The sequence below is a fragment of the Aulonocara stuartgranti genome, assembly GCF_965226115.1.
Source record: "Aulonocara stuartgranti genome assembly, chromosome: 2".
NCBI classification, from domain to species: Eukaryota; Metazoa; Chordata; class Actinopteri; order Cichliformes; family Cichlidae; genus Aulonocara; species Aulonocara stuartgranti.
The window spans coordinates 6,102,074-6,118,628 of NC_138940.1; the positions used below are offsets into that span (position 1 = coordinate 6,102,074).

At 38.4% G+C, this 16,555-nt stretch overlaps 1 protein-coding gene and 1 long non-coding RNA gene across 3 annotated transcripts in view; one reads left to right on the top strand and one right to left on the bottom strand.

Moving 5' to 3' along the window:
* The window catches only part of rxfp1 (relaxin family peptide receptor 1), an 87,686-nt gene extending 79,423 nt beyond the window's left edge, over positions 1-8,263 (top strand). Inside the window, 4 exon segments of the mRNA XM_082506114.1 lie at positions 4,818-5,228; positions 5,471-5,689; positions 6,577-6,919; positions 7,754-8,263. Of these exon segments, the coding sequence (XP_082362240.1) occupies positions 4,818-5,228; positions 5,471-5,689; positions 6,577-6,919; positions 7,754-7,817 (1,037 nt within the window). The 3' untranslated portion in view covers positions 7,818-8,263.
* LOC309689671 lies at positions 6,688-14,164 on the bottom strand. 2 transcript variants are annotated; one of them, XR_014271497.1, is made up of 4 exons: positions 13,588-14,164; positions 8,314-8,438; positions 8,134-8,199; positions 6,688-6,770 (listed from the first exon to the last, which is right to left on the bottom strand). It is a non-coding gene; the product is annotated as an uncharacterized lncRNA (long non-coding RNA). The 2 variants fall into 2 exon arrangements; XR_014271496.1 differs by lacking the exon at positions 8,314-8,438.
* Positions 14,165-16,555: the final 2,391 nt, after the last annotated feature.

Here is a 16,555-nt window from a genome sequence, read left to right on the forward strand (position 1 = left end):
TAGCTGAAGAGTTTAAAAAGAGTATCTTAATGCAAGCAGGATGTGTTTGCATATTGCTTTTAATATGGCTATTAAAGGAGCGGAAAGAGTCAAGGAAGAAATGAACCAATAACAAAGTACAAACATGAAAGTGTTGAGTCATCCGTACTTAGAACTGGAACAAGACTTGATATGAATTAATTATGCTTGTATCAGCCATTGCCTTTTCCTAAGAAAGCCAAAGTATTCATGATCTTTAAGTGACTATATAGGAGCCCCATCACACAGTCGGCAAGTTTAATTTTTGTACCCTTACAATCTTTCTATGACACATTATAACATAAAAAACCCCAAAACATACAAAAGAAAACTTAAAAGCAATGTTTAGTTATTTTATTCCAGGTCCACAATTAATGCCTTCTAAAGAGCTTTGGTCTGATTCAGCATCAAAAGAATTACTAACAGGACTAAGGAGGAGGATTTGAGTAATGAATTCACCAAACTATCAAAGAAATAAACATTAATCCATGACTGATGAAGCAGTGGGCAATTCATCAGAGGATATAAGTTGTGAATTAAATCACAAATTTAAGAAAAAAACATTGTGATAACTTTGCAAACAGAATTGAAAGTAGGTATAAAAGAAAATAACAGATGGGGCTGGTAGTTATCTTTTAATTTCAGTTCTTTTTCTCTCCAAGAGTTTCAAGCATGAAACAATGGTTGGTGTACGATGCATAGTCATGTTTTGTATATCAAATTCCAATTATTCCAAGAGATGGAGATTGCACATTGAACAGTCTTTTAAGACAGATGTATAACGTCTCAGCTTGCTTTTTGAACTTCTAACCTTTTGTTAGTCAAAGGAGCTTGCAAAGAAAAGCGTCTGGACTTCTTTAAGTTGCTTGAAGACGTTTCACCTCTCATCCGAGAAGCTTCTTCAGTTCTAAGGTCAAATGGTGGAGAGTCCCAGATATAAACCTAGTAGGAGTGACCCCCCACAGAGGGACAAAAGGACCCCCTGATGATCCTCTAATCGCCTGAGCCAGGGTGTGAAAATGGGTGTGGGTCCCAATCAGCCAGAGTTTCGGGTGTGTTCATTGTGAAACCTGGCCCCACCTTATCATGCGAATTCCTGAGGTCAGATGGCCCAGGATGTGAGTGGGCGTTAAGGCGTCTGGGAAGGGATCTCAAAACTGGATTATAGATGGCAGAGAGTTGGTGTCGTAAACCCCCGCCTCTGTTCAAAGATGGTCGATCACAGTGGACATAGATGGCTTCTTTCACTCCTCTTTCAAACCATCTGTCCTCTCCGTCCAAAATGTGAACATTGGCATCCTCGAAAGAGTGTCCTTTGTCCTTTAGATGCAGATGGACTGCTGAGTCTTGTCCTGTGGAGGTGGCTCTTCTGTGTTGTGCCATGCGCTTGTGAAGTGGCTGTTTGGTCTCTCCAATGTAGAGGTCTGAGCATTCCTCGCTGCACTGTACAGCATACACCACGTTGTTAAGTTTGTGTTTAGGAGTTTTGTCTTTCGGGTGAACCAGTTTTTGTCTGAGTGTGTTGCTGGGTCTGAAATGCACCGGGATGTCATGCTTGGAGAAAACTCTCCTGAGTTTTTCTGACACACCGGCTACATAGGGGATGACAATGTTGTTGAGTCTGTCCTTCTTATCCTCCCTCGCTGGTGTCTGATCTTCTTTTCTGTGCATCTTTGCTGACTTTATAAACGCCCAATTAGGATAACCGCATGTTTTGAGTGCTTCCTTTACATGGGTGTGTTCCTTCTTTTTCCCTTCAGGCTTAGAGGGAACATGTTCTGCCCGGTGGTGTAGGGTCCTAATTACTCCAAGTTTGTGTTCCAGAGGGTGATGGGAGTCAAAGAGGAAGTACTGGTCCGTGTGTGTGGGCTTCCGGTAAACTTCGATGTTGTGGTTGCCATTCTCTTCAATGTGCACAGCGCAGTCCAGGAAAGGCAAGCTCCTTTGACTACGATGACCTGGATGACTGAGAACCTTCACAAACATAACCTTTTGTTAGTTTGTTAGTTTTGAAGAGAAAGTTACATGCTCTCAAGAATTTCTGCCCGAGGGGGTACGCACAAGTTTTTGAGTGCATTGTCCTCCTCACCTTACTTGCAGCAAGCTGTAATGGGCTCATTACGGCAACCTAACAAAGAGACCCACTTCTTCTTGAGTGAAGGCTGTGAAGTGCATTTTTCATCAGTTGTCGCAAGGGGTGACAATCAAATTCCACACTGAAAAACGAACTTAACTAAGCAACACAAATTTGAGGTTTGGGCTTTAAATGTTGCTTTTTCTAACGTTTATATAAAGAAAAATGTTGTACAGTAGGGGTCAAAGTCTTAACAAGAAGGGCACCTCAGTGTCAACTAATTTATTTGTGTAATATACTGGGATGTTTATAATTTGGAGCTATTTGCATAAGAGGTATTTTGTTATATTTTATAATATTGTAATATAGATTGTAGTAATTACTTTAGTTTATTTAGTTACTGTTCTTACTGTCTTGGAGCAACTGTGACCACATAATTTCCTCTGGGATTAACAAAGTATTCTGATTCTGATTCAGAAACTCTAGTAGGTCTAGTGATGATACCTATAGTTTGTATTTGTTTAGACTTTTTATCATAAAAAATATTGGCTCCGCAGCTTATATTTACATTTGTAATCACATGAATATTTCGAACCCTGGAATCTACAGGTTTGTACAAAACTTCATATCCCATATTATACCATCTCACAACATCCCCAAAAAGCTTCTTGTTTTATCGAGAAAGTTTTCTTAGTCTTCAAATGCCCCCACAAACGTTCCATGGGGATGAAGGTGGGTGGCTTATAGAGCAAAATCAGTGACAGTTGATGTTTTTTCTTTCGTAGCTCTCGGAAAGCTTGTATTGTGGTCATTATTCTGCTGCTGAATAAATTCTTTTCTAAAAACAGGAAAACCAAAAGATGTCTCTGATAAATGAAGTGTTGCTGTTGCAAATAGAACACTTTTTCCAATCAGAGAAATGCTGGTGAATGTTAATATATCCCCCAACTGTTATAGGAACTAATACTAATGCACTTATGCTGATTGGAGTCTTGCTTTTTCTTCTATAGCAAAATCTGTATGTGTTCATTTTTTTTCCCCAACTCTCAGTCTACTGAGCCTTATTATTGATCTTCTTATAGTCCGGTCACTCTAATTCCATTTGATCGTGCTTTGAATGTAAATAAGCAGTTTTACCAGTGCATGTAAAATGTCATAACCTCTTCAAAGGTTTTACTCTAATCATCATTTCACACAGAAAAAGCCCTTCTTTACTTTGGATAAAATCAATTTGACTTTGGACACCTCCATTAGTTGATACTGTGTTTCATTCTATTAAAATGTTGCTCACTGATACTTGCAGTGTGCTTAGTTGTGTTTTGCTGGAAATCTTGAGCAATGTCTGCAAGTTCATTTACTGTATTTGAAAAGGTTTCTCATGAATAGATCAAATCCACTTGTATTACATTTGAATGTTTTTTTAATGGAACAGATACTGTCATTGTCACTGTGCTTCTGCCTTGTTTGACCGCCATGTCATCAGCCAAAATAAAGGCTCGCTTTTCGTTTGAACTCCGTTTCATGTCTTCGCCTGTGTCTGAGTCCTCCACACACTCTCCACTCAGTCTGCCACTGCGGATCGTGACAAGATACAACTGAAAGAAATGAACCTTTTTTTAACATGAATAACATGACCTATTTTTTTCAAATTAGACTGAGAGACCCAAGAATACTCTGCAATATTAAATATTTCCCCATTTTACATGTCAGAATTTAGATTGCATTTAAATGTTAATCCTCAAACTCCTTGAACATTTCTTGGTTTAGATAAGATGTTTAAAAGTTTTGAAATTCAAGTGTAAAACTCAGCTGTTTCATTTTTGTTCAGAATCTATAAATATGCAGCACTGTTGTATGCTCCATCACGCCTGTGACCCTAAACTGCGGTTAACAGGATGGATGGATGAATGGGTATCCCTTACATGTTCTTTAATAATACGCAACATTTAAAGTGTGTGTCGATTTCTTCAAAACTGGCTTCTAACTAGCTGTGATATCATAAATCATTCTCCCCTCAAGTAAAATTTAACTCGGAAGAACCTTCCTCTTTGAGTAGAAGAACATAAAATCAGCATTCTAGTTTAAAACACTGACCATACATTATTCTGTTTCTCTTTCATTAGTTTTGCCTTGAGTTCTCTAGTTAATGTGTCAGTTTTGTTTCCCTTGAACAGAACAGAGCTAGTTTTTTTTTCCTATTCAAAGTCTTAATGCTAAGTTAAAATGAGCCCAGCCGCTACTCCTTTTCCTCAAGAGTTTCAGCAAGAATGCTAATGGGTCTATTTTTGCACCATTTCAAACTGATCATATCATTCATTTCCTTTTCATAACAGTTTAGACCGCATGAAAGACTGATGTTAGCCTATAGTATCCCTGGTTCCTCTTAATATGCATGGATTTCCGAGGTTGAGTGGCTGCTGTCAGCATGTTATCATTAATCTCCTTCTTACAGATTCAATCCTTTCATGTTGACCAATTTTTGAACTTGTCTTTTTTTTCAGAGCACTGCAGTGTTTATTTGGTGTTAAAATAAGTCCAACTGACATTGTGCTCACATTTCTTAATTAATCTAAAGTAATGAAACTACATTTTCTGAAGCAAAGCAGCCCAAATACATCGTTATAGCTACAGTATATGTTCAGCCAAATACTCCAGAAATATCAGGATGTAATCTTATACCAAAATCTCATAAGTAATTTGTAAATCAGCTGCTTTTTCTTCGCAGGTGCAGATGGGTTGATGGGCATCTACCTCTTCATGATCGGTGCATATGACCTAAAGTTTCGAGGCGAGTACAACCGGCATGCCCAGGCGTGGATGGATAGCAGCCAGTGTCAGGTCATTGGCTCTTTGGCCATGCTGTCCACTGAAGTATCTGTCCTGCTCCTCACATATCTAACGCTGGAGAAATACATCTGCATAGTCTACCCTTTCCAGTACTTGACTCCTGGCTGGCGACGAACTGTCACCATCCTTCTTGGGATATGGGTGTTTGGTTTTATTATTGCCTTCCTCCCATTAGTTTGCAAGGGGCTGTTTCGCAACTTTTACGGGACCAATGGTGTCTGCTTTCCACTGCACTCTGAACAACCAGAGACTCTATGGGCTCACGTTTACTCCGTCGTTATTTTCCTGGGTGAGGATTTGTTCTTGAAACAGTGCTTTGAAGATTTTTGTTCATGTTTTCACTTGTTTTTTTTTTTTGTTTTTACTTCTTCTCCAAAGGTAACTGTAAAAGTACAGGTTCTGTATTTAGTATATGTGTTTTATATGTGGGGGGTTTTGCATTTATTTATTTGCTCTGGATGCAAAGATTTATTATACATGTACATTCAAGTACTGCAAATTTAAACTTGTTTGTATGAAATCTTTCCATAGGTCTTAACCTGGTGGCATTCCTCATCATTGTCCTCTCCTATGCAAGTATGTTTTATAACATCCAGAGAACAGGTACTCAGACCACTAAATATAGCAACCACATCAAAAAAGAGGTGACCATTGCCAAAAGATTCTTCTCTATCGTCATTACTGACTCCCTCTGCTGGATCCCCATTTTCATCCTCAAGATCCTCTCGCTGCTGCAGGTGGAGATTCCCGGTACAGTAAAAGAATGACAAGCATTTAAACAAACACTTTGATGAAAAAGAGCATTTTGAGTAAAATACTACCTAATTAGCCTCACAGTTTGCCTCTACAACATTTTTGGCCTCTTAACTCAGCTGTGTCTGCTGCAACTCACTAAAAGAAGCAGATGATTTGATGAATGCAGGCAGGTCTTTATAAGGGTTCAGCAGAATGTAGCTGCTAGACTTTTAACTAATGCCACATGGATACGATGATGGATGTGACTGATTACCTGTGTATAGATTTTATTATTTTTAATGACTTTTTTTTTTATATCCTACTGTTTTACTGATTTTTGCTTTAAGATTATTCATGACAGGCTTCATTTTATTATTCATTATTCATTTGATTTTTTTTTTTGTGACATCATCATTGACCAGGTCATTAGCAGTTTGTAATCACACGTCTTTGGCAAAAGAAAGTGATAATGTGTTGCTGATTTGTGTGTGATGAAGTAACTGGTTTTTTGGGGGGAGAAGTGGGTTAAGAATACATTTAAATGCCACGTGATGTGTTTTAGATGATTTTTGAAATTGATTACAGTGAATCAGAGCTGGCTACAGATACATTCTCTTGCAAAGCATCAGGTTGTAAAGTCCTGCCTTTTAAGGTCAAACGGAGCAAAGTGCTCCCAATATGGATTCATTCTGTGTTTTCTTAAAGTGTTTCCCATAAGTTTTACTACTGCATAAGAATGCCATTATGCATTAGATTATGCATGATGACAATTTATTTTGAGGTTAAGGATACTATTTGTATATCATTTTTAATTTGTGATGTCAGTAGTTGTTAAATGTAACAATCTAGACAGACTAAGTAATTAACACTGTAATTGTATTTCTTTCTCTGTTCTCTGACAGGTACCATCAGCTCCTGGGTGGTCATATTTATTCTCCCCATCAACAGCGCACTTAACCCCATCCTTTACACACTAACAACACGGCCTTTCAAAGAGACTATTGTGCAGGTGTGGGCTAACTACAGGCAGAGGAGGCCCCTCCTTAGCAGACACCCAGCTCATCATCCATCGCTCACTTGGCAGGAAATGTGGCCCCTGCAGGAAAACAGCCATAGTGTCAGCGTGGGGCAGGAATTTGAAGCAAATGGCACAAAGCCCAAGCTCACGCCTGTGGAAAATACTAATGAGGGGTACAATGACATTAAAGCATCAACCAGAAAGCAGGAAACACAACATACAGTGCTGTCAGTATGTTCTAAGACTGAAACACCACCACATACACACATTCACACAGGCACACAAACAAATTAACTTATGTAACTGTCTAATGGTAGAGGTACATGTACATGTTTGTATTGTCAACAAAACCTCACCTCAGTAAACTCAATTTCATTTAAGTTCGTTCATCTCAGCAGTTCATATTTACCCTCAGTTTAGTCACTTGTTAGTGTCTACATTCTTTGCAGTTTAAAAGGATTAGTTCTGGTATTTTTTATTTTATTTATTTTTTTGTCTTTTTCCCTCAAAATGTAACAGTGCATGTGTGCATGACCAGCAACGGTAACAGCCATCACAGCAGATAGGGGGACATACTTCATAAAATAATTTCTTAAATTAAGAAAACATGCTCCCTATGAATCCTGTTAAAGCCAGGCAAGTAAAATCTGGGGAACAGAATCTGTTATCAGTGACAAAAAGCTAATAATGATAATAACAATGGATTAATATGCAAACTGAATGATTCCCATCAATGACTTGACTGAAGCTCTTTTCAATGGGTGAGACACATTGAATATTCCATAGGATTAAAAAGAGTATAAACATTTAGGATATTAATAGATAGGGCAATGAAGGGCCTCATAATTATGACCTAGTGGCAGAGGCTGGAAAAACAAGGGGGTGATTGGTACAGTTAGACAGACATAAATCTTAGATAATAGTATTTGACTGATTCTTATATAGCACTTTTCTACTCTCCCAGAGTACTCAAAGCACTCTATACAACATGACACATTCAACCAATCTACAAGCACTTTCTCTAAACTGAGTGCTTTCTAACTACATTCATACTCCGACAGATGCATTGGAGAGCAACTTGGGCAATTGATACTTGGCATGCAGACTGGAGGAGCCAGGGATTGAACCACCAACCTTCCAATCAATAGGCGACCTGCTCTACCCACTGAGCTACCGCCACCCATTTGAATTTGACTTTATTTTTATTATTTAATTTGATTAAATTATGTGACATATTCGTAACATCCCAAACAAGGGTAGTTGAGAGAATCAGGAAATGCACAGGATGACATTAAGGAAAAGAATGGGCTTGGGATTTCAGCCGCTCAGGGCCATTGAGATCCAATTGTTTGACTAGGATGGCTTTTTTTTTTTTTTTTAAATATGTAGGTGAGTATCTACTGAAACAGTGCGCATTTGGCAGAAAAAAAACTTTACTTACTATTTTACTTTCCTCACAGTTGCTCAGCAGTGATTTTTATTGTCAGGAACTCCACAACAAAAGAGACTGTTAAGACAAAAAAACAGTATTGCACGACTATTAGAATAAAAGGCTTGCTATATCTCATTTCCATTGGTACACTAATTGACATTTATAAACAAATAACTGTCACCAGCTTACCTGTATACACTTATTTGTCATCTCTATGGCTACAACAGCTCTCTGCCATTCAAAAAAAATATGCCCAGCTGGAAATTATTAAAACTTTTATTAAAAACTATTTACAAACTTTAGCTTCCGGAAATCTGGAAAGAACAGAGAGATATTTTAACACATTAGTTATCCTGATCGTGTCCTTGGAGTAATAAAAGCTTATAGCACTTTTCTTTCCCTAAAGCAAATTATTTTTTTTATTGGGGGGGTGAAAAGATAAGGAACTATACATACAGTATAGTACAGTATATGTCTGTCACATTATGTCCACACTGCTTGATGCTGCTGCGCTTAGAATTGCAGTTGGTCACATTTATTACATTGCTTACTATCTGCCTCGTTCAAGATTTATCTTGGTTAAGACCCATTGGCATGCCACACATTTCTAAAGTGTAGCTAGGTCATTGTTATTATGTGTCTCGATACCTTTTCCCTTCAGGTCTAAGGTGCCAGTGACAACTAAGAAAGATACTGCATACTCCACAAGTTTTTTCAGAGTTGCATCCACCTTTGAGCCATCTCTTGTGATGAGCATCTGTTGGACTGCAAATAAATGAGATGAAAATAAACCTGCATCCTTGTTTTGCTCAGATGAAACAGGAGATGAGTATTCCAAGCATATTCACTGAGTGTTGCAGTCCTTTTGTTATTTTCTTGGCTCAAGTAGGCCACTCATGCAGCGACGAGTGGTTTGTGATGCAATGTGAATTTGATAGTCCCCATACGTGTATGATATATATAAAACTAGCTGGGTCCCCATGAGTCTGTCACACTCACACACTGTTCTTAGGTTTAGTCAGCTCCTCATTATTATGTGTCCCAGTGTCTTTTTCCCTGGGATGTGCCATCAAAATAAAGAGAAATCCCCAATGTCATTCTGTACATGCCCTCACTTATACCACAGTGATTGTGATTTTACACTTAGTCGCTGAGAGATTTGGTATTTGTTATTGTATGAACTGAAGAGTTGCCTATATTTTTATTCATTGGCTTTTGACACAGTTTGACCCTGGTTTTACTGCTTTAATTCGATCTAAGGTGCTGATTTTATTGTTTTTATTTAATTTATTTTAATGTGCTTTTCGTTTTTCATGTTAGGTGTACGACACTTTGTTTTCAGCTGGAAGTTGTCTGGAAGTGCTATATAAATTGCTTGCTTGCTTGCTTGAAGCAAACCTTTCAGGTTTGCATTAACAAGTTAAGCTTGTAACAGTCAGAAAGCTGGAAATGAGATTGATCAGGTCAAAATAAGATGAAATAGAGACAAAAACAACTCACTAAACTTCTACTTTCTGATATAAAGAAGCACGTATCTGTGCTGCAGTTATGCCATTTTAAATCTACAAGCAAAATAAAACCCTGGACTGCTTGGTTTTGTTTGGGGTTATTTGTATTTATATCATTACAGTTACATCATGGGTTGGAGGCTGCCAATGTTTCTTGGTCAAGACTCCAGTTTATTGGTACATCACTCAGAGTGAGAAATGGGTTATGTACAGCCATTGATGTGTTCAGAGGACAATACTGGTGTCCACCCTAAACGTAAATAAACAGAAAAGGTTTCACTGACATCACAAACTGAATTCACATGTTCCAAAATAACTGCCCCCACTAAGTCCTGGACTTTTCAGGATGGCTGCCAGGATGGCACAACACTTGCTTCTAGAAGAAATATGCTGCTGATTAGGAATCTTAGCTCACAGTGGCTCAAGATAGAGAAATGCGACAACAATAAGCTACTTTTATTGGAGTACTTGTTCTGTTTAGTTTTTTATGCTTCCTTGTACCCCTGGAAACCTTGTGGAGCATAACTGTATGTTGTTAACTATGGATAATTCCTTTAAGGCAAAGCAGAGCCTTCATGCTAATCCCATTGTAGAAAACGTGGCTGCAATCCCACCAAGGCTGCATCTGGAAGTATTTGCAAGATAGCTCACAATGAACAGGAACAAATGGAGCTACAGACCTAAAATAATTATTTGCACTTTCCTTTAGACAAAAACTGCATATTTATTTAAACAGAGGCCACCGCAGTGAATCATCTGCCTCCTATTACACTGTCCTCTGTCACACCAACCTCATCCTTCCTCATCCAGTACATCCATGAAACTCCTCTGTGGAGTGGACTTCCTCTTTTGTTCCTCCCTAGTAGCTTCATACTTCATACTGTTCAACATATTCACTATTTCTACTCTGCCTTGCCTCTCTATCTTGGTCTCCAAAACTCTTAGCTTGACCCGTCCCTTCAATGTACTCATTTCTAGCCCCGTCCATCCAAAATTAAAGACTCTACATCTTTAACTCTGAAACTCTAGCTCAACCTCTTATTTTTTGTTATTACATCACAGCAGTTCCACAGGGAGGCTATAAGCCTGTGTGCTCCTAGGGTTTCATCAGAAATAGCGTCAAGTGTAAAATCTTTTCTAAATCAATTGTGCAGATTGAGAAATGTTCTACTGCTGCTTGTTTCATGTGTGAAATCAAAATGACACGTGCTGTAAAGTAGCTGAAGGTGTCTGTCCCTCTTAAAAAGGTATTTTACAACAATAAAAATTCAAAATCAAAAGCAATAATCTCTATTGTCTCTAGCACATTCTGTGTTAACTCTTATGACTATTTCTGGAAGACATGATTTGCCAGGGAGACAGCCTAAGTGTGAGGTGTGGGAGCACAATTCTGTGAAGCTGTGATGTGGACACTGGCACTGAGGCTGAGAATACTAATATTGTGATTCTCCAGCACTACTGCCAAATTGCCTTTTTTTTTTCTTAATCAAACATCGCACATCATATTGTTAGCAAGTTAGCATGTTGACATGATGCATTTAAGACAAAAAGCACCACTGTGCCTAAATAAAGCCTAACGTTAGGCGTTAACATTGCTGTGGTGTTGGCCTGTGAGCATGCATTTTCAAGTGTGCAACTTAAAACTTGCAATAGATCTGTGATTTGAACTTGTGCATATTTCCTGCTAAAGATGATTGCTCAAGGGCGGTCCAAGTGCAGCAACAAAAATTTTCTTTGCGTCTAGGAGCCATTATATATATCTCTAGATTGGCTGCTAATCATTTTCTTTCCTGTAGCTACGGCAGACTGGCATGCTTAAAGCTCTTCTTAAAATAACGGCACAGCTCCCCTTACGCAGAATTTAAAACTAGCTAGAGATATCTGCGCAAGTTTCCTTTAGTGTTGCAAATTGTAATCAAGTATTTTTGTTGACTGACAATAATGCATTCTGAAATTGTCAATTCCAGTCATTTCAAAGCATTCTATTTAATAAATAATACAATTTGCTATTGTTTATTCATTGTCTACAAGAAGCTTTATTGTTTCATGGGTAATGTATGAATGTTTGTGTGTTTAGTTATAGCTATTACATGTTTACTGTAGCCAGTGGTTTCCTGCAAAATTTACTGAGTATATTGTGGCAGCTGACTGTAATGCAAATGCTGTAATAACATTGTCATATAGTTTTATAAATACGTGTTTGATACATTTCTTACTGTAAAATTTGCCATTTTGTTGATAATAATGTACCACCCAAAACTTTGGTATCACGATGACCACAAGTTGCATTCATTCTTTTGTCAATTGCAAATGCCAGGTTCAGTGCTCTTTAGGGGAAATGTTCATGTTTCGTATTGTATTGTAATAAAAATGTCCTCCAGTTTTCAAGAGTGATACGTTATAGTTCATTTTGTGTTTTGCTGTTTGTTTGGGGGGTTTTGTTTTGTCCTTGTGTGTTTTCTCTGTCACATAAAATAATTTTGGGAAAATATTGAATGTAATATACTGTATTATATAGTTTCTTTGCAGTATGTTCAACAAAGAATGTATTTAATTTGTATATTTGTGAGCGGGATGCAGCCTCACAGGGAGTAGTGGTAAGTCATCTTTTCTGCATCTTGTCTAGAAATTCCCCAGCTGGTCTGGGAGTTTGAACTTTGAACCGTCTCCACAAACTCTACATCATTTTTTTACACTGTGATCTATAAATATATTTGGACAGTGATGAATATGATACAATGAGTGATACAGTCATAAACTCTTCTGTGCATACTTTGTTCAGTGCAGTGTGGATTCTTATAAAACTGACTTATTTGTAGTAAATAAATAGTAAGCAAACCTATGACTGTATGATATAAACATAATACATCATAACAATTACTTGTGGATACATTGTATAGGCCAATTTCTATTTACATTGCACAATGACTGTGTCTTACAATAAAATTAGTTATGAAGTTGCCTTTGTGGTTTCATTTTTCTTAAATTAGGTCTAAAATTGGACCTAATTTAAGACTGGACTGGACTACTGTAATTCATTATTATCAAGATGTCCTAAAAACTCGCTGAGAAGCCTTCAGCTAATCCAAAATGCTGCAGCAAGAGTCTTGACAGGGACTAGAAAGAGGGAGCATATTTCTCCTGTTTTCGCTTCCCTTCATTGGCTTCCTGTTAAATCCAGAATTCAAAATCCTGCTCCTCACATACAAGGTCTTAAATAATCAGGCCCCATCTTATCTACCATAAGTACCATATCACCCACTTCGCTCTCGCACTGCAGGCCTACTTGTTGTTCCTAGAGTATTTAAAAGTAGAATGGGAGGCAGAGCCTTCAGTTTTCAGGCCCCTCTTCTGTGGAACCAGCTTCCAGTTTGGATTCGGGAGACAGACACTATCTCTACTTTCAAGATTAGGCTTAAAACTTTCCTTTATGCTAAAGCATATAGTTAGGGCTGGACCAGGTGACCCTGAATCCTCCCTTAGTTATGCTTAGGGATGGGTATCGTTTAGGTTTTATCCGATACCGGTGCCAAATCGGTACTTTTGAAACGGTGCCGGTGCTCAAACGGTGCTCAAACCGGTGCTTAAAGAATGGAGAACACAAAATTGGTCCAAAAACCTCTCATGTTCAGCTGGTTTTTGTAAAAAGATAACAATGTTAGCCTTTTCTGCAGCTATGGGGCATATATGGTATCACTCTTGGCTGGAAGCAGTGCTTAAACAATGTAAAAAGCACAAACTTTATTCAAAAACCTCTCATGTTTAGCCGTTTCCCTTTTTTTCTTTGGTCATTTTAGCCTTTTTGGCCAGGGTGAAGGGAGTATCTGCCATCAAACAAGAAGACAGCCGCATGTAGCTATGATGATGTTTGCTAGTTCACCTTACATGCATTAATGTGATAACGTGGTTAGCCTACTCAACGTAAATTACACACAAACAACATTAAGCTACTCACGCAGAGAAGAACGGCTGCTGCTGCCATCATCATCCGTCATCATTTCTGCTACACTGGCAGGGCTAGGGGCCAGGACTCTCCTCTTCGTGTTTTTGGGGATGTTGCTAACTCCGGGTCTGATAACAGGCACCACACCCGCAGTAGATGTGCTCGGTGTGAGGTCTCGCAGCAAGCTATCAAATACAGCGCATTTCTGGGCTTTAAAAAAAAACGCTATGCGTCGCCAGGTGTTTCATCGGATTCGAGGTGTTACCTCCTTTGACAGTATCACAGTATCAGCTTAAAGCACTTGTTGCTGCTGAGTTTGCATATTCTGCTGTGAAGTACAGCCAGACTTTTGACCGCTTCGCCTTGGGCATTTTTAATCTGTAGCTCTGCTCTAAAAGAACGTATGTACCTGGACCCGCCTACTATCCTCGGAAACGTAAAATGATTGGCTAGAAGTGTATCACAGCTCAGGAAAAAAAAGCACCGAAATAAAGCACCGAAATGTGCGCTGCTTTTCGGTCTGGTTACTACCGTTCCCTAGTTATGCTGCAATAGACGTAGGCTGCCGGGGATTCCCATGATGCATTGAGTTTTTCTTTCCAGTCACCTTCCTCACTCACTATGTGTTAACCCTTTAAGACCTACCATAGAACCAAGTTCGCCAGAGCTTATATTATATTTTTACATGCTGTGGAGCCATTTTTGGGAGCATTTCAAGTTGCTATACATCAATACAACCATTATAGCCCAAACTTTAATAATATGTCTGCATTAGGTGCATAGTAATTACATAAATTGCAAAAAAGTGCAATAAACTAAAAAAAAAATTGAAAATCGTTTTTGTTTTTTTAACATATATTTCTAGTTAGAGAAATTTAAGAGGCTTATCCCTCAAAACTGTAAATACAAAAAAGTTACACAAACTAGTTTCCCACCACAGGAAATTTATTTTGAGTGTCTTCATAGTTTTATTTTTGAAATACACCAATTTTTATATACTGCAGGAAAAACGAAAATAAATATTATAGTGCAAATTTGCAAAATAACAGCATATGCATCAAAATAAACTATTTCCAGCAGTGCAATATGAGTCTTAAGCATCCCAGAAACGACACAGAAAGTCATAAAGTCAAACATAACTTTTTAAAACACATAACAAGTAAAACACAAGCTCATAAGGCCCCGATCGTAAAAAACTACATTTCCGCAAAATGACGTCACTTCCGGTTTCGGGCAGGTCATGCGGTCATGTAATAGTTCGCGCTGATGGACGTAGGAAGTGTTACAAACAGCTGATGGATCGGCGAAGCGTGTTTCTGGAATATCATGTTTTTGTTGCTGCAAGTGATTTTTATGCAGTTTTTGCAAAGCTATATGTGGAAGGAAACTGTGACCTAGGACAAGCTGATGGCATAAGATGTAAGTACAACTCCTCCAGTTTCATATGCAAAAAAAATTATTGCGCTAGCTTACTTGGTTGCAGAGCTACCGGGATTTAAAAATAGTTACGCAAAACAGAGCGTGCCCGCTCCGATCGGCTGTAAAGGGTTAACAGACTTCTCTGCATTGAATCATATCTGTTATTAACCTCTGTCTCTCTTCCACAGCATGGCTTTTATCCTGTCTTTCTTCTCTCACCCCAACCGGTTGCAGCAGATGGCCGCCCCTCCCTGAGCCTGGTTCTGCCGGAGGTTTCTTCCTGTTAAAAGGCTGTTTTTCCTTCCCACTGTCGCCAAAGTGCTTATAGACCTTGTTTGGGCAAATAAATAAACTAAGACTGACATTTATAAGTGACGAAATGGCAAAGATGAAGAAAGTGGAAGAAGATTTGGAGGAGATTAAGCATTCACTTAACTCGCTGACGTCTGAAATTGAAAAAGTAAGCAACGAGGTCGATGATGATCGATGATCGACCAAATCAAAGAACTAAAAAACCTGATTAAGGAGAAAGACAAGACAATCCCATTTTTGGAAAGGAAGGTGGACGGTAAGTGATTATTACGGGTCTGGAAACTAAACACAAGAGTTATGCGAGAGTCACCAAGTCTGGGACCGATGCAAGAAGAGGAGAAGACGAGCCCCCGACGGAGGAGCTACAGTCGTTGGAACGGCAGGTTGTGGAATTCTTTTCGAATAAAAAAACTTCCCCTGCATAGAATAATATATCTGCATGCTATACCATTCCTAGAAGGCACACTAATGCTCCTCCAGCAATTGTAGTGAGATTTGAAAACTGTAAACACAAAGTTGACTTGCTGAGGCGGTCCAGCCTTTTGAGAGGAAGCGGAGTATATTTGAATGAACGTCTTACAAAAAGAAATGCAGATATTGCTAGACAAGCTCACATATTACGGAAGGAGAAAAAGATTCAAGCAACCTGGACCAGGAACTGTAAAGTGATGATTAAACTTAATGGAACACCAGAAGAACCCAAGGTTAAAACGGTTAAGGATCTTGAGGAATTGGACATTTATATGAGATAACATTACCAAGATAGGCAGACGGTTATGACCATGGCTATGAGCTTAAAAACTATTGGTTCATCCTTTACAAGAACAGATGCTACTTCGGGTGGAAAAGGACAAGAGGAAGTTGTAAATTGGACATGGAAGAAGATAAGATCAACAGACTTTAAAATATGTCGATAAATAAATGTGCAATTGTTAAGGATCCCTTTCTTTTTTGAGGTCAATAGATATTCTTAGAATAATTATGGATAATGCTCGACGGCTCTGATCATAAACCATATGATTTTGAAGCAGCTATTGACCCTGAAAGGATGTCACATGTGAATATTATACAGAGGAGCAATTCAGGGATAAGGTTGAAATAGCTAATACATTTTCATTAATTCATATTAATTGCAGAAGTCTTTATAGAAGTTTTGCTTCGATTAAAGATTTTCTGTATAGTTTGAGAGGCAAGTTCCAAATAATTGCTCTGTCTGAAACATGGTTAGATGAGACTAGGGGTTGTCATT